We start from the raw sequence: 13,934 nt of genomic DNA on the forward strand, positions 1-13,934 counted from the left end.
TTTTATAGAACGTATTATTAGTTTCAGAGGTAGAGTTCAGTGATTGATCAGTCTTATGTAACATCTAGTGTTCATTGCATCACATGCCCTCTTCAGTGTTCATCATCCAGTTACCCCATCTTCCTACTCCCTCCTCTCCAGTAGTAACCCTCAGTGTTTCCTATGATTAAGAGTCTCTTACAGTTTGTCTAGTGTGTGTTTCTCATCTTGTTTATTGAACCCTTTATCACTGCCATGTTATTTCTTTTTTTAAAGTTTTATTTATTTATTTTAGACTGAGAGTGAGAGAGAGAGAGCACTAGAGAGTATGAGTGGGGCAGGGAGGGGCAGAGGGAGAGGGAGAAGCAGATTCCCCGCTGAGCAGGGAGCCCATCACAGCGGTCAATCTCTGCCGCTTCTAGTCGGCGGAACAGGAGAAGAATTAGGCAGAAACAAGTCAGCTGCAAGAGAAAGCGAGCAGGGGACAACAGTCAAAAAGACTGCTGCCCCGAGCAACTCCTCATTCTCGCTTTTATTAGATAGAAACAGTAACCAACAGAAGAATCGATGAAGGTCAAATATTAGTCATATGTCTTGTAGATAAACAAGAAGGAGGGCAAAATATGTCTGTACAAGCAGTGTAAAGTTTATAGTTGAACAAGCACATTCAAAGGACTTATCTAAGTAGCCACAGGTGCTCTCCAGTGGGGGTGGGGGAAGGGGAAATAACGGAAAAATGAAGCAGGCGGCGTTCTGCCCTGAGCGGGCCAGCCGTTCCCTGCTGCTTGGCTTCCATGAAGCAGGTGGCATTCCACCCTGAGCGAGCCGGGCATCCCCAGCTGCTCAGCTTCAAGGCCATATATCGTCCTCTCCCCCAGAGGCTTGTTGCCAGTATGTGTTTTTCTTAAGGTTATATCTAAATGTGCTTGGTAACTAGTAAAATTTCCCAGGGATTATATTTTGAGTAATACATTGTTCTGAGGGGCAGTTGCAAATCCTAGGACCCTAGCATCGTGACCTGAGCTGAAGGCAGATGCCCAACCCACTGAGCCACCTAGACACCACTGCTGTGTTATTTCTTATCTCTGTGTTAAGGGTCTCACTCATGTCTTCCTCTCTTTTCTCAAGTCCAGTGAGTATCCTTAAGATTGCTAATTTAAATTCTCTATCAGACATGTTACTTATATCTGCTTCATTTAGATCACTGGCCATGGCCTTGTCCTGTTCTTTCGTTTGGGATAAATTTCTCTTCTCATTTTGTTTAGGTTTTGGTACACTTTTCTCTGTGTTGGGAAAGTCAGCTGTATCTCCTGTTCTTGGAGGGTAATAGCCTTATGAAGAAGAGGTCCTGTATTGCCCTGCTCTGTAGTGTCCCCTGTCCCCCAGGGCCTGGCAGTTTTGGGAGTGTCTCCCATGGGTGCTGTGTTTGCTGTGCTGTTTTGTCTTGGTTTCTTTATCCTTCAGGCCAGTCATCTGCAGGGTCCCTCTTTGCCTGTTGTGGGAAGTGTTTGGGCTCTGGCCTGAATGTGGCACATTTTAACTAGGTGTGCTCTGGTCTGTTTGTGCAATGAGAGGTCACCTGGCTCTGCAAAACTCCTATGTTGGGAGATGCAGCATGAGGAGAGATTTGGCTGGTCTTCTGGGGGATGGGGCCTACTGTGCTGGGACCAAGGCAAGCATGACCACCAGGGGGGATTCCATGGGACCGTAGAGGGGGAGCAAGTTAGGTATAAGCAAGTTAGGCATAAGGAAGGCAAGTTAGGTATAAGCAAGTTAGGCAAGTTAGGGGGAAGGTACAGGAAAATTATGCCTGACAGTCTCTTTTTTTCCTGAAGAAGTCTCTCTGTGAACACTCTCTTGGATGGGCTCTGAGATAAGTGAATAACCTCCCTACTATGTGCCCTAGGCACTCTTCAGATCACTGTTTTCACACTGTATCTACAGGTTGTTTGCCTGCCTTTTTTCCCAGAGCAGTACACTGCCTCTGGGATCCATCCCAGCCAAGACCACTGGCCTTTAACACTCTAGGCTTCAAGCCCTGCTGGTTGCAACAAACCACAAAATTTGGCCTCACTATTCAAGCCAGTTGCTATGGGGATTCATTTTCCTCACCAGTTCCCCTGTGCGCTAGTCTGTCTTTCACCGGAAGAAATCATTTTAATATACTGTGTATAAATATGAGTCATTATATGTATGTTTAATCATTCTGATTATGGAGTAACCACCACTGGGTGCATTTTAGAGTTTAGAATAGTATAAAATGGCTCCCCACTTTCCAGCTTCTACTCACAAAGTGCCAATAAGTTACTATTTACCCACTATCAAAGTAATTATCAGGGTACAAGCTAAACAGCTGAATACACTACTTTGAAAAAATTATAGTACAGACAGTTGGTAGATACGTTTTTATTTCATATGAATGTAAGTTGACATATAGAATTGATTTTTCACACTTTCTTCTGAATAAAATTCCAAAATGATGTTATCCTTCCACAATGCTCAAAAATTTGCAAAATATTACTTAGAAAAATTAAGGCAGAGAATAGCTTTCATGAGAGGTTTTAGATAGTTTTACGTTATAGTGGAAGTATTTTTGTTGCTAACATTTTCAAATTTAAAACAGAACTATTTCCTTATAAAATCTCTTCTATTGTCACAATGAATTTCTTGAGTGTTAAGGCAGTTCTTTTACTGTCAGATAAACGTTTACAAGGATGTCTACCAAATGAGATTTAAAGTAAGAATTGAGATGTATCTAGCAATTTCTATATTTGATGTAATTTGTTTTAGAAATTCCTAAAAAGGTAGAATGCATAAAAATATATTAGTTGATTAGAAAATGTTGAATTATAACAGCACACAGAATAGCAACTAGTGCAAATCCTATCACAAGGATTAGGACAAATGTATCATCACTCATTTCTATCCTGGGCTTATCATCTTTCTCTTCACCAGTGCTGCTTCCTGCCTTTCCTCCACCACCTTTTCCAGACCCTGGATGTTGCTTATGTGTTGAGAAAAGAACGCTGGGGCTATATGGTCCCCAGAGCTCTTGTGTCCCACCAGAATTCTGATATTGGCGTCCAGCACAGACCTTGAAGCGATAATGTGCATTTGTCACAAAGTTGGAAAAGGAGAATGAAGTGTTTGGTCCTTTATATATCTAAAAAAACATGAGACAAAATGAAAATTATATTGTCATACCAAATAAAAAATATGGTATCATTTTTGATAATAACTTATGAATTAACCCATTCACCTCATAAATATATTCAAAGCAAAACTAAAAGTTTATGCTTACAGTCTCTAATATCATGAGAACCCAGTACTGTTCAGGTAATTTTGTCCAGTGTAAGAAATAACAAAAGACTTATAATTGATTGTTAAACTTTAATTGCATTTGGTTTGGAATGAGTTGTGGACATGATAAGTGAAACCTAGGAATATTAAATCATTCAGTAGTAATATGTTAATTGAATGAATAAGCAAAATATGTCCCAAAATAGTATGTACATAAAGCTTTAGGGAGGAGGTAGTACTTTTGGATAAGATTTCATTGCTTTAAACATTCTGAAAGGATATCTTAGTCCTCAGCAAAAGCTCAATTCCCAGTAGAATATAAAATTATAAAATTTTAAGGACTAAATTTACAAGAATTTACCAGGTCAGTTCCTTTTTGACTGATGAGTTGTAGATTATAAACAATGGGATCTCCTTTTATTGGCTCCAAAGACTCCCATTTGATCTCACAAATATTGCTATTCACGTGCTGTAATTTAGGTGCTAGAAAAAGAGAATTTCAGTTTAGAGGGTTTTATTTTTCCTAGATGATCTTGAATATGTTGAATTTTGATACAGTTTTCCATGATGATTAAAAGGCAGTCCATGCAGTCTTAATCTAAGAAATATATAGTTATAGTTCACATTATAAAGCCTTTTGCAGTACCATCAGGCATCTGAATAATTGTAATAAAAACTTTAAGAACTTAAAACTGTCAATAATTCATGTTTGTTTTTTAGTAAGACCTTATTACAAGTTTTATTACTATTGTTTAATCCCCACTGGTATGATCTTTTGCATTGTATTTATATGGTGCATGATACATTTAGAAGCATTTCACATACATTAACAGTTTTTTAAAAGATTTTATTAGTTTATTAGAGAGAAAGAGCAGGGAGGAGGGGCAGAGGGAGAGGGGAGAGAATCCTAAGCAGACTCTGGGGTGGGCATGGAGCCTGATGTGGGGCTCAGTCACATGACCCTGAGATCATGACCTGAGCTGAAAGTAAGAGTCTGATGCTCAACTGACTGCACCACTCAGGTGCCCCACATGTGTTAATAATTTTATTTTAGGATCACAGCAGCTGTATGAGGAAAGGAAGGAGGGCAGGATCTTTATTTATGTTATTAGTCTCTCTACATTTCAGGAAAATGGGTCTTAAATATGTAAGAAGAGAGCGAGGCATTATTGTGGTCTAAGTCATGTTTATTTTATTTTATTTTTTCTATTTTTTTTAAAGGATTTTATTTATTTGGCAGAGAGAGGTCACAAGTAGGCGGAGAGGCAGGCAGAGAGAGAGGGGGAAGCAGGCTCCCTGCCGAGCAGAGAGCCTGATGTGGGGCTCGATCCCAGGACCCTGAGATCATGACCTGAGCCGAAGGCAGAGGCTTAACCCACTGAGCCACCCAGGCGCCCCTCTAAGCCATGTTTAATTCCAGTATGTTACAGTTAGCTTTTCAATGAGAACAAACTACTTCATAATGGTGATTGGACTTGTGTAGAAAGATTGGAATAACTGAATTTCACAAGAAGGAATAAATGCTCGAAGCTTGAGCTTTCATGACTGTGAAGTTACCTTGTTATGTATTATAGAAAGCAGTTTATTTCACTGTTCAAATAGGGAGATTAAATTCAGAGTTTCAGAAATTACCAAATATGAAGTTACAAATTTGTACTAAATATGTGTGAATATGTGCTATATACTAAATATATTTTTAAGCTTTGATCAGTTTAATTATATGTATCAGCTGATTTTTTGGTGTATTTTAATCCAAGTAAGATGTAGCAAGGAATGAATATCATGACAAAGTAAAAGGAGGACTATGATGGGGATCAGGATCCTACCATTCCAATTTTGGCTCTGTTACTGTTTCACATTGTTCTTTAGTTAGGTTACTTATCATCCAGGGAATTCTTTCTCTTAAAAGAATGGCTGTGGTGCTAGAGTGATTGGCTGTATTAATTGATTTCAAAGACATTTTAAAAATACTGTGATATTTGGGGGCAGAGTAGTAGGACCCTAGGCTTGTCACATCCCACTAACACTATTGGATAACTATCAAATCACCCTAAATAGCCCAGAAATCCACCCAAAGACTGACAGAACAATCTCCACAACCAAAGGAGAGAAGAGACCACACTGAAGAAGGTAGGAAGTGTGGAGACATGATTTAGGGGAGAAATGGATCTTGGCTGCTGTGGAGAGGAGGTTGCCTTGTTATGGAGAAGGGTTAGAGAGGGGCACACAGGGGAATGCACAAGGAAAATGTTTCCCCATAACCATTGAGTTGGAAAATAAGAGGGGCTGAATTTCACAAGTTCTTGCAACCATTGAGTCTTAAAGCCTGGAGTTTTAAAGGTCGGTGGGCTTGGCTGGGATAGAGCTCTGCTCTTGGAGAGAATGCAGGCAAACAACCCAGAGGCATGCAGTGAGGAGACAGGGATCTGAAGAATGTGTGGGGGCACATGGAGGGGACATTATTCACTCTTCTTGGAGTGCTTATTAGAGGGCAGTGTTTATGAAGATACCTCTTGGTGAAAAAAGCAGCTGGCAGGCACCATTTCCCTCCCTGGCCACTCAGCATAAACACACAGCCACCTATACTGGCTGGCTAATTTGCTTACACCAAGTCCCACACCCCTGTGCTCTGGTAGTTCTGTCCATCTCAATCAAGCTTGTTTCAGTCCCAGTGCAGCAGCTCCCTCCCCCTAGAAGACCAGCACAAACCTCTGCCCAGAACATGTCTCCCAATGAGAGATTTCTGCAAGGCCTCAGTTCTAGTGGAAGTTAGTATCAAGTCTCATTTCACAAGAAGATCAGAGCACACTTAGTTAGCACTCTCCACATTCAAGTCAGAGCCCAAACACTGCCCAGACAAGGCAAGGAGAACCTCTGCAGATGACTGGCCCAAAGGATAGAGGAGACAAAACAGAACAGCAGAGCACACACAGCACATGCCAGATACACTTCCTGAATTGCCAGGTCCTGGACACCACATGACCTCTTCCTCATAAAGCGGTTACTTTCAGGAGCAGAAAACATAAGTGGCTTTTCTAATACAGAGTAGAAGGAGGAGACTTGGGCAAAATGCCATTACAGGGGAATTTATCAAGGGAAAGAACAAGATAAGGCCATAGCAAGAGATCTAAGGGAAACATAAAAAAATTAAAAGCAGAAGACAAAAGAAGTCCTTAACTTATAAGGGAAGACCCATAAGGCTAGCTGGGGATTTCTCAACAGAAACTTGGCAAGTGAGAATGGAGTGGCATGGTATATTCAAAGTACCAAATGGGAAAAATCTGCAGGCAAGAATACTCTATCCATCAAGGCTGTCATTCAGAATAGGAGAGATAAAGAGTTTCCCAGACAAACAAAACTAAAGGAGTTCATGACCACTAATCAGCCCTGCAAGAAATATTAAATATTTTCCACTCACTGAGTGGAAAGACCAAAAGTTACAAAGATAGGAAAGGATCAGAGGAAATCTCCAGAAACAACAACAAAACACATAATAAAATGGCAATACATACATATCTATTAATAATTGCTTTGAATGTGAATAGAATAAATGCTCCAATCAAAAGATATCAAGTGTGAGAATGGATAAAAAACAAAAGACCCATTGATATGCTGCCAATAAGAGACTCATTTTAAGTTTTTTTAAACATGTTTTTTTTTAAGTTTTTAAGTTTTTAAGTTTTTATTTATTTGACAGAGATAACAAGTAGGCAGAGAGGCAGGCAGAGAGAGAGAGGAGAGAGAGAGAGAGAGCAGAGAGCCTGATGGGGGGCTCGATCCCAGGACCCTGAGCTCATGACCTGAGCTGAAGGCAGAGGCTTAACCCACTGAGCCACCCAGGCGTCCTTTTTAAGTTTTTTTTTAAAAAAGATTTTACTTGTCTATTAGAATGAGCATGAACAGGGGGGAGGGGCTGAAGGAGAGGGAGAAACAGGCTCCCCACTGAGCAGAGAACACAACATAGGGCTCAATTCCAGGACCCTGAGCAGAAGGCAGATGCTTAACCAACTGAGTCACCCACGCATCCCAAGAGACTCATTTTAGGCATAAACACACCTACAGATTGAAAGTGAGGGGATGGAGAAACATTTATTGTACAGATGTATGTCAAAGGAAAGCCAGAGTTGCAATAATTATACTGGACAAACTAGATGTTAAAACAAAGACTGTAAGAAGTGATAAAGAAGAGCAGTATATCATAATAAAGGGGACAAGCCAACAGAAGATCTAATAATAGAAAATATTTATGCCCCCCACCATGGGGTCACCCCAATATACAAACCAATAACAAACATAAAGGAACTAATTGATAATTAATTAGTAATTGATAATAACAGAGTCATAGGGGACTTTAACACCCCACATACATCAATGGGCAGATCATCTAAGCAGAAAATGAATAAGGAAACAATGGCTTTGAATGACACACAGGACCAGATGGTATTAACAGATAAATTTAGAACATTCCACCCTAAAGCAGCAGAACACACTTTCTTTTCAAGTGCATATGGGACATTAGCCAGAATAGATTAGATACTAGGTCACAAATCAGGCCTCAACAAGCACAAAAAGATTGAGATCATACTATGCATTATTTTCTGACCACATTGCTAAGAAACTTTAAGTCAACCACAAGAAAAACATCTGGAAAGATCACAGATACATAGAGGTTAAACAAAGGGCCAAACAGGAATTCACAGAAGAAATAATACATGGAAACAAATGAAAATGAAAACACAAGTGGTCTTAAATAAACCTTTGGGATGCAGCGAAAGTGGTGATGAGAGGGAAGTATATAGCAATAAGGTCTAAGCAAATAAACAACCTAATCTTACATCTAAAGGAACCAGAAAGTCTAAAAGCCAGCAGAAGGAAGGAAATAATAAAGATTAGAGCAAAAATAAATGATATGGAACCTAAAAAACAACACTACAGAAATACAACTCTAAGACAATATTATGAAAAACTATATTCCAGCACATTGGACAACCTGGATGAATTGGGTAAATGCCTAGAAACATAAACTACCAAAACCAAAACAGAAAGAAATAGAGTACTTGACCAGACCAATAACTGGCCATAAAATTGAATTTGTAATAAAAAAAACTCCTAAAAAACAAAGATCCAAACAAGATGGCTTCACAGATGAATTCTATCAAACATTTAGGGAAGAGTTAATACACCTCCTTCTTAAACTATTCTTTTAAAAAAGCAGAAAAGGAATGAAAACTTCCAAACTCATTCTTTGAAGCCAGCAGTACCCTGATACCAAAACCAGAGAAAGACTCCACTAAAAAAGAGAACTAATGGCCAACATCCCTGATGAACACAGATGCAAAAAGTGCTCAAAAAAATACTAGGAAACTGAGTCCAAGTACACGTTAAAATAATCATTTAGCACAATCAAGTGGGATTTATTCCTGGGTTGCAAGTGTGGTTCAGTATTCCCAAATCAATCACTGTGATACACCACATAACTCAAAGAAAGGATAAGAGCCATATAATTATTTCAGTGGATGTATAAAAAGCATTTGACAAAATACATCTCTTTGTGATAAAAGCCCTGAATAAAGTAGATTTAGAGGGAACATATCTCAACATAATAAAGACTATATATGAAAAATCCAGGGCTAATCTTCTCTTCACTGGGGAAAAACTGAGAGCTCTTCCTCTATTTTCAGGAACAAGACAGGAATGTCCACTCTCACCACTGTTATTTAACATAGTACTGAAAGTTCCAGCCTCAGCAGTCAGAAAACAAAAAGAAATAAAATTCATCAAAATTCATCAAAAAAGTCAAACTCTTACTCTTTTCAGATGATACGATACTTTATATGTAAAATCAAGAAGAATCCACCAAAAAATTGCTAGAACCGATTCAGTTACAGGATACAAAATCAATGTACAGAAATCTGTTGCATTTCTATACACCAATAATGAAGCAGGAGAAAGAAATTAAGGAATACATTCCATTTGTAATTGCACTAAAAACCTTCAGATACCTGGGAATAAACCTAACCAAAGAGATGAAAGACCTGTACTGTGAGAACTATAAAACATTAATGAAACAAACTGAGGATGACACAAAGAAATAGAAAGACATTCCGTGCTCATGGATTGGAATCACAAATATTGTTAAAATGTCTATATTACCCAAAGCAATCTATACATTTAATGCAATCCCTCATCAAAATACCACCAGCATTTTTCACAGAGCTAGAACAAACAATTCTCAAATTTATATGGAACCATAAAAGACCCTGAATTGCCAAAGCAATTTTGAAAAAGAAAAGAAATGCTGGAGTTATCACAATCCCAGATTTGAAATTACACTACAAAGCTGTAGTGATCAAAACATTATGGTACTAGCAGAAATATAAGCACATAGATAAATGGAACAGAATAGAATACCCAGAAATGAAAATTAGTCAATGACCAAATGAAATTTTGTCAGTTATTCTTTGACAGAGCAGGAAAGAATGTCCAATGGGAAAATTTCTCTTCAACAAATGGTGTTGGGACAACTGGATAGCAACATGCGAAAGAATGAAACTGGGCCACTTTCTTTTACCATATACAAAAATGAATTCAAATGGTTAAAAGACATAAATGTGAGAGAAGAAATTATAAAAATCATAGAGGAAAAAACAAGCAGTAAACTCTTTGACATCAGCTGCGGCAACTTTTTTCTAGATATATCTCCTGAGGCAAGTGAAATAAAATTAAAAATAAGCTATTCAGACTTCATCAAGATAAAAAGCTCCTGCACAGTAAAAGAAACAACAAAACCAAAAGGCAACTTACTGAATGGGAGACAGTATCTGCAAAAGACATATTCGATAAAAGGTTAATATCCAAATATATAAATGTCTTATGAAACTCAACATATAAAAATGAATAATTAAAAATGGACAGAAATGAGTAGACATTTTTCCAAAGAAGACATACAGATGGCCAACAGGCATATGAAAATTTGCTCAACATCACTGATTATCAGGGAAATTCAAGTCAAAACTACAATGAGATATCACACCACATATGACAGAATGGCTAAGATCAACAGCACAAACAACTGGTCAGATTGTCTAAAATTAACACAAGAAACAATAGGTGTTGGTGAGGATATGAAGAAACGAGAACCCTCTTACATGTTGGTGGGAATGGAAACTGTTGCAACTACTCCAGGGAACAGTTTAGAGGTTCCTCAAAAAGTTTAAAAGTAGAACTACCCTGCAATCTAGCAATTTTACTAGTAGGTATTTACCCAAAGGACATGAAAATACAGATATGAAGAGGTATGTGCAACCCACTGTTTATAGCAGTATTATCAACAATAGTCAAACTGTGGAGAGAGCCCAAATGTCCATTGACTGATAAATGGATAAATAAGAAGTGGTATATTATACAATGGAATATTCTGCCATCAAAAAATGAAATCTTGTCATTTGCTATGATGTAGATGGAGCTAAAGTATATTATGCTTAGTGAAATAGGTCAATCAGAGAAAGACAAATACCATGTGATCTCACTCATATGTAGAACTGAAGACAGAAAACGTGAACATATGGGAAGGGGGAAAAGAAAAAAGAGAGAGAAACAAACTGTAAGTGACCCTTAATTTTAGAGAACAAACTTAGGGTGGATGGAAGGATGTGGGTGGAGGATGGGCTAGATGGGTGATGGATATTAAAGACGTCACTTGTGATGAGCGTTGTATGTAAGTAACGATTCACTGAACTCTACTCCAGAAACTAATATTGTACAGTATGTTAACTAACAAAATTTAAATAAAGTGAAAAAAAAAGAACTGCATTATGATCCAGCATTTTCAGTAGTAGGTATTTACTTGTGGAGTACAAAAATACTAATTCAGAGGGATGCATACACCCTGATGTGGATTGCAGCATTATCTACAATAGCCTAATTATGGAAACAACCTAAATGTCCATCAATTGATGAATGGATAAAGAAGCGGTATTATTTACAGTGGAATATTATTCAGCTACAACAAGAACAAAATCTTGCCATTTGCAGGGATGTGGATGGAGCTAGAGAGTATTATGCCAAGTGAAATAAGTCAGTCAGAGAAAGGCAAATACCATATTTTGCTCATATGTGGAATTTAAGAAACAAAACAAATGAGCAAAGGAAAAGAAGAGTGAGACTTAAATGAAGAAACAGACTCTTAACCACAGAGAACAAACTGATGGTTACCAGAGGGGAGGTGGGTGGGGTGATGAATTAAATAGGTCATGGGGATTAAGGAGGGTACTTGTGATGGGTACTGGGTATTTCACTATATTGTACACCTGAAACTAATAGTATACTGTACATTAACTTTTGAGTTTAAATAAAAACTTTTTAAAAAGTAAAACATTAAAATTTTCAGAGTCTTATTAAATTCTAAATTGAACTTTGAATGCATAATTAAGTACTGGAGTCTTTTGCTATTTAACATTTAAAATAGACTGTACTGGAGAATTTTATATATGAGCTATTAGAGCTCACATTAATGCAACCTTCATTGTCAGGCTTATAATACTTACCTTTAAGTGTGGGTGGTGGAGTTCTGGTTGTAGTGAAAGTATAGATACCAGACAGTGGTCCCTCACCAGCTTCATTACATGCTTGGATTTTAAATTTGTATTCTGTATACTCACTCAGTCTGTGCACTTTGTGAGTCTGACAAGATCCATGGTAAATGATAGAAAATCTGGGAGTGCGAATCAAGATGGGAGAAGCTATATTATTAATCAAAGGTCATTTAGGTACAAGTAATTCTACATAATTGACTTGAAACTGGGTCGTCAGTAAAGCCTAAATAAATCAACTTGAAGCCTGGTGTGTGCAAGACAAAAGGAAAAAAATCAGTTTGCAAATATCATAATGGCAAGGTGCTGACTTTCATATTCCTTTGGAAACTTCTATTCCTTGGTATTAATGTGTATTATATAAAGGAAGAAGTGTTTTGGAGAGCAAAAATAGCTAAATTATCAGTAGGAATTTAAGAAAGTATATCTAACATGATAATGTACTGCTTTCACATCTATCAGTTCATTGAAACCACTTTGGATTGCATGTTTAAGATAGGAAATTTTAAAACATTTTTATTAGAATCATGTAAAGCTTACCTTCCAGATCGATCTCCTATTAACAGATTGTAGCTTATAAGGTTGGAATGTAATCCTTTGCTTGAAGAGTTACCCCATTTCAATTTGAGGCTCTGGTGTCTATAGACCACACAATCAAGATGAGGAGGATCAAGTGGTAGTGGCTTGGTTTTGGTTCTTATTGATTGGCTAAAAGGGCTTAGTCCATAATGATTGATAGCTTGAATTCTGATTCTAGTGGTAAAAAAAACAAAAACAAAAACAAATTAAACTATTAATTTGGATTTAGAAAGAAAAATAAATTTCTACATTTAAACTATGCCCTTAGTTATCCTGTGAAAGAATATTGACCATCATATTATAATGATTAGTATAGACAAATTTTTGAGGCCAAAATCTTGAATTTGTATAATCAGTATTGATGATCTTTGATGAGGAGGAACTGGCTCTTAGTAATGCCAAATATTTCTAAAATAGTAAAATTCTCTTTCAAAAAATGTGTAGACTATATAAAACAAAGAAATGTAGATTTAGTAATGCCAATTTTTTCTAAAACAATTTTTTTTTCTAAAATTCTCTTTCAAAAATGTGTAGATTATATAAAACAAAGAAGTGTAGATTTGTTCAAAATTCTGAAAAAAACTTCATCTACCCAAAGTAAGATATAAGCAACTTACTTGTATGTGGTATCAGGCTTTAGATTTTTCAGAATACACTCTGTTACTCTTTCAACAGACAAAATTTTTCTGTCTCCATATTCAATGTTATATCCAGTGATTGGAGAGCCATGACAATCTGGTTCCTCCCATTGAATAGCAATGCAAGATGATGCCAATTTGGCAGGAACTTTGTTTTCAACTTCATGTAGCATTGGTACTACTGCTGGCACAGTTGCTGGTGTGGTTACTATGCCAGTTTCTCCAAATGGTCCAACTCCAACTACATTTGCAGCCTAAGAAAGTATGTTCTGTTAGAGCTTCATTATTTTGTTTTGTGCATAAACCATTTTGTTGTTTTTTAAAAAAGGACAAGGGACACCTGGGTGGCTCAGTGGGTTAAGTCTCTGTCCTCAGCTCAGGTCATGATCTCAGGGTCCTGGGATTGAGCCCTACATTGGGCTCTCTGCTCAGCAGGGAGCCTGCTTCCTGCTCTCTCTCTGCCTGCCTCTCTGCCTACTTGTGATCTCTCTCTCTCTGTAAAATTAATAAATAAACAAAATCTTTAAAAAATTAAAAATAAGACAAAAATTTTAACCTCAAATTATAAGAAAAAAATTTTTTTTTAAAAATTCAGAATTGTTTTATAACATTGTGTAAGTTTAAAGTGTATAACATGTTGATTTGATACTTTTTTTTTAGAGAGAGCACACAAGTTGTGGGGAGGGCCATAGGGAGAGGGAGAGAGCTTCTTAAGCAGGCTCCATGCCCAGCACAAAGCCCAACAATGGGGCTTGATCTCATGACTCTGAGATCATGACCTGAGCTGAAATCAGGAATAGGAGGCTTAACCGACTGAGCCATCCAGGCATCTCTAATTTGATACATT

General features: G+C 37.5%; 1 protein-coding gene across 1 annotated transcript in view; it reads right to left on the minus strand.

Annotated features, from left to right (window-relative positions):
• Positions 1-2,803: 2,803 nt before the first annotated feature.
• LOC308337392 (fibronectin type III domain containing protein 3C1-like) overlaps positions 2,804-13,934 on the minus strand; it is a gene marked incomplete at both ends in the record, with an annotated part of 42,329 nt that continues 31,198 nt past the window's right edge. The window contains 5 exons of the mRNA XM_080795519.1: positions 2,804-3,142; positions 3,641-3,762; positions 11,826-11,992; positions 12,411-12,623; positions 13,067-13,341. Of these exons, the coding sequence (XP_080651645.1) occupies positions 2,804-3,142; positions 3,641-3,762; positions 11,826-11,992; positions 12,411-12,623; positions 13,067-13,341 (1,116 nt within the window). The remainder of the gene's footprint in view (positions 3,143-3,640; positions 3,763-11,825; positions 11,993-12,410; positions 12,624-13,066; positions 13,342-13,934) is intronic.

This window comes from Martes martes, assembly GCF_963455335.1.
Source record: "Martes martes genome assembly, chromosome: X".
Lineage (NCBI taxonomy): Eukaryota > Metazoa > Chordata > Mammalia > Carnivora > Mustelidae > Martes > Martes martes.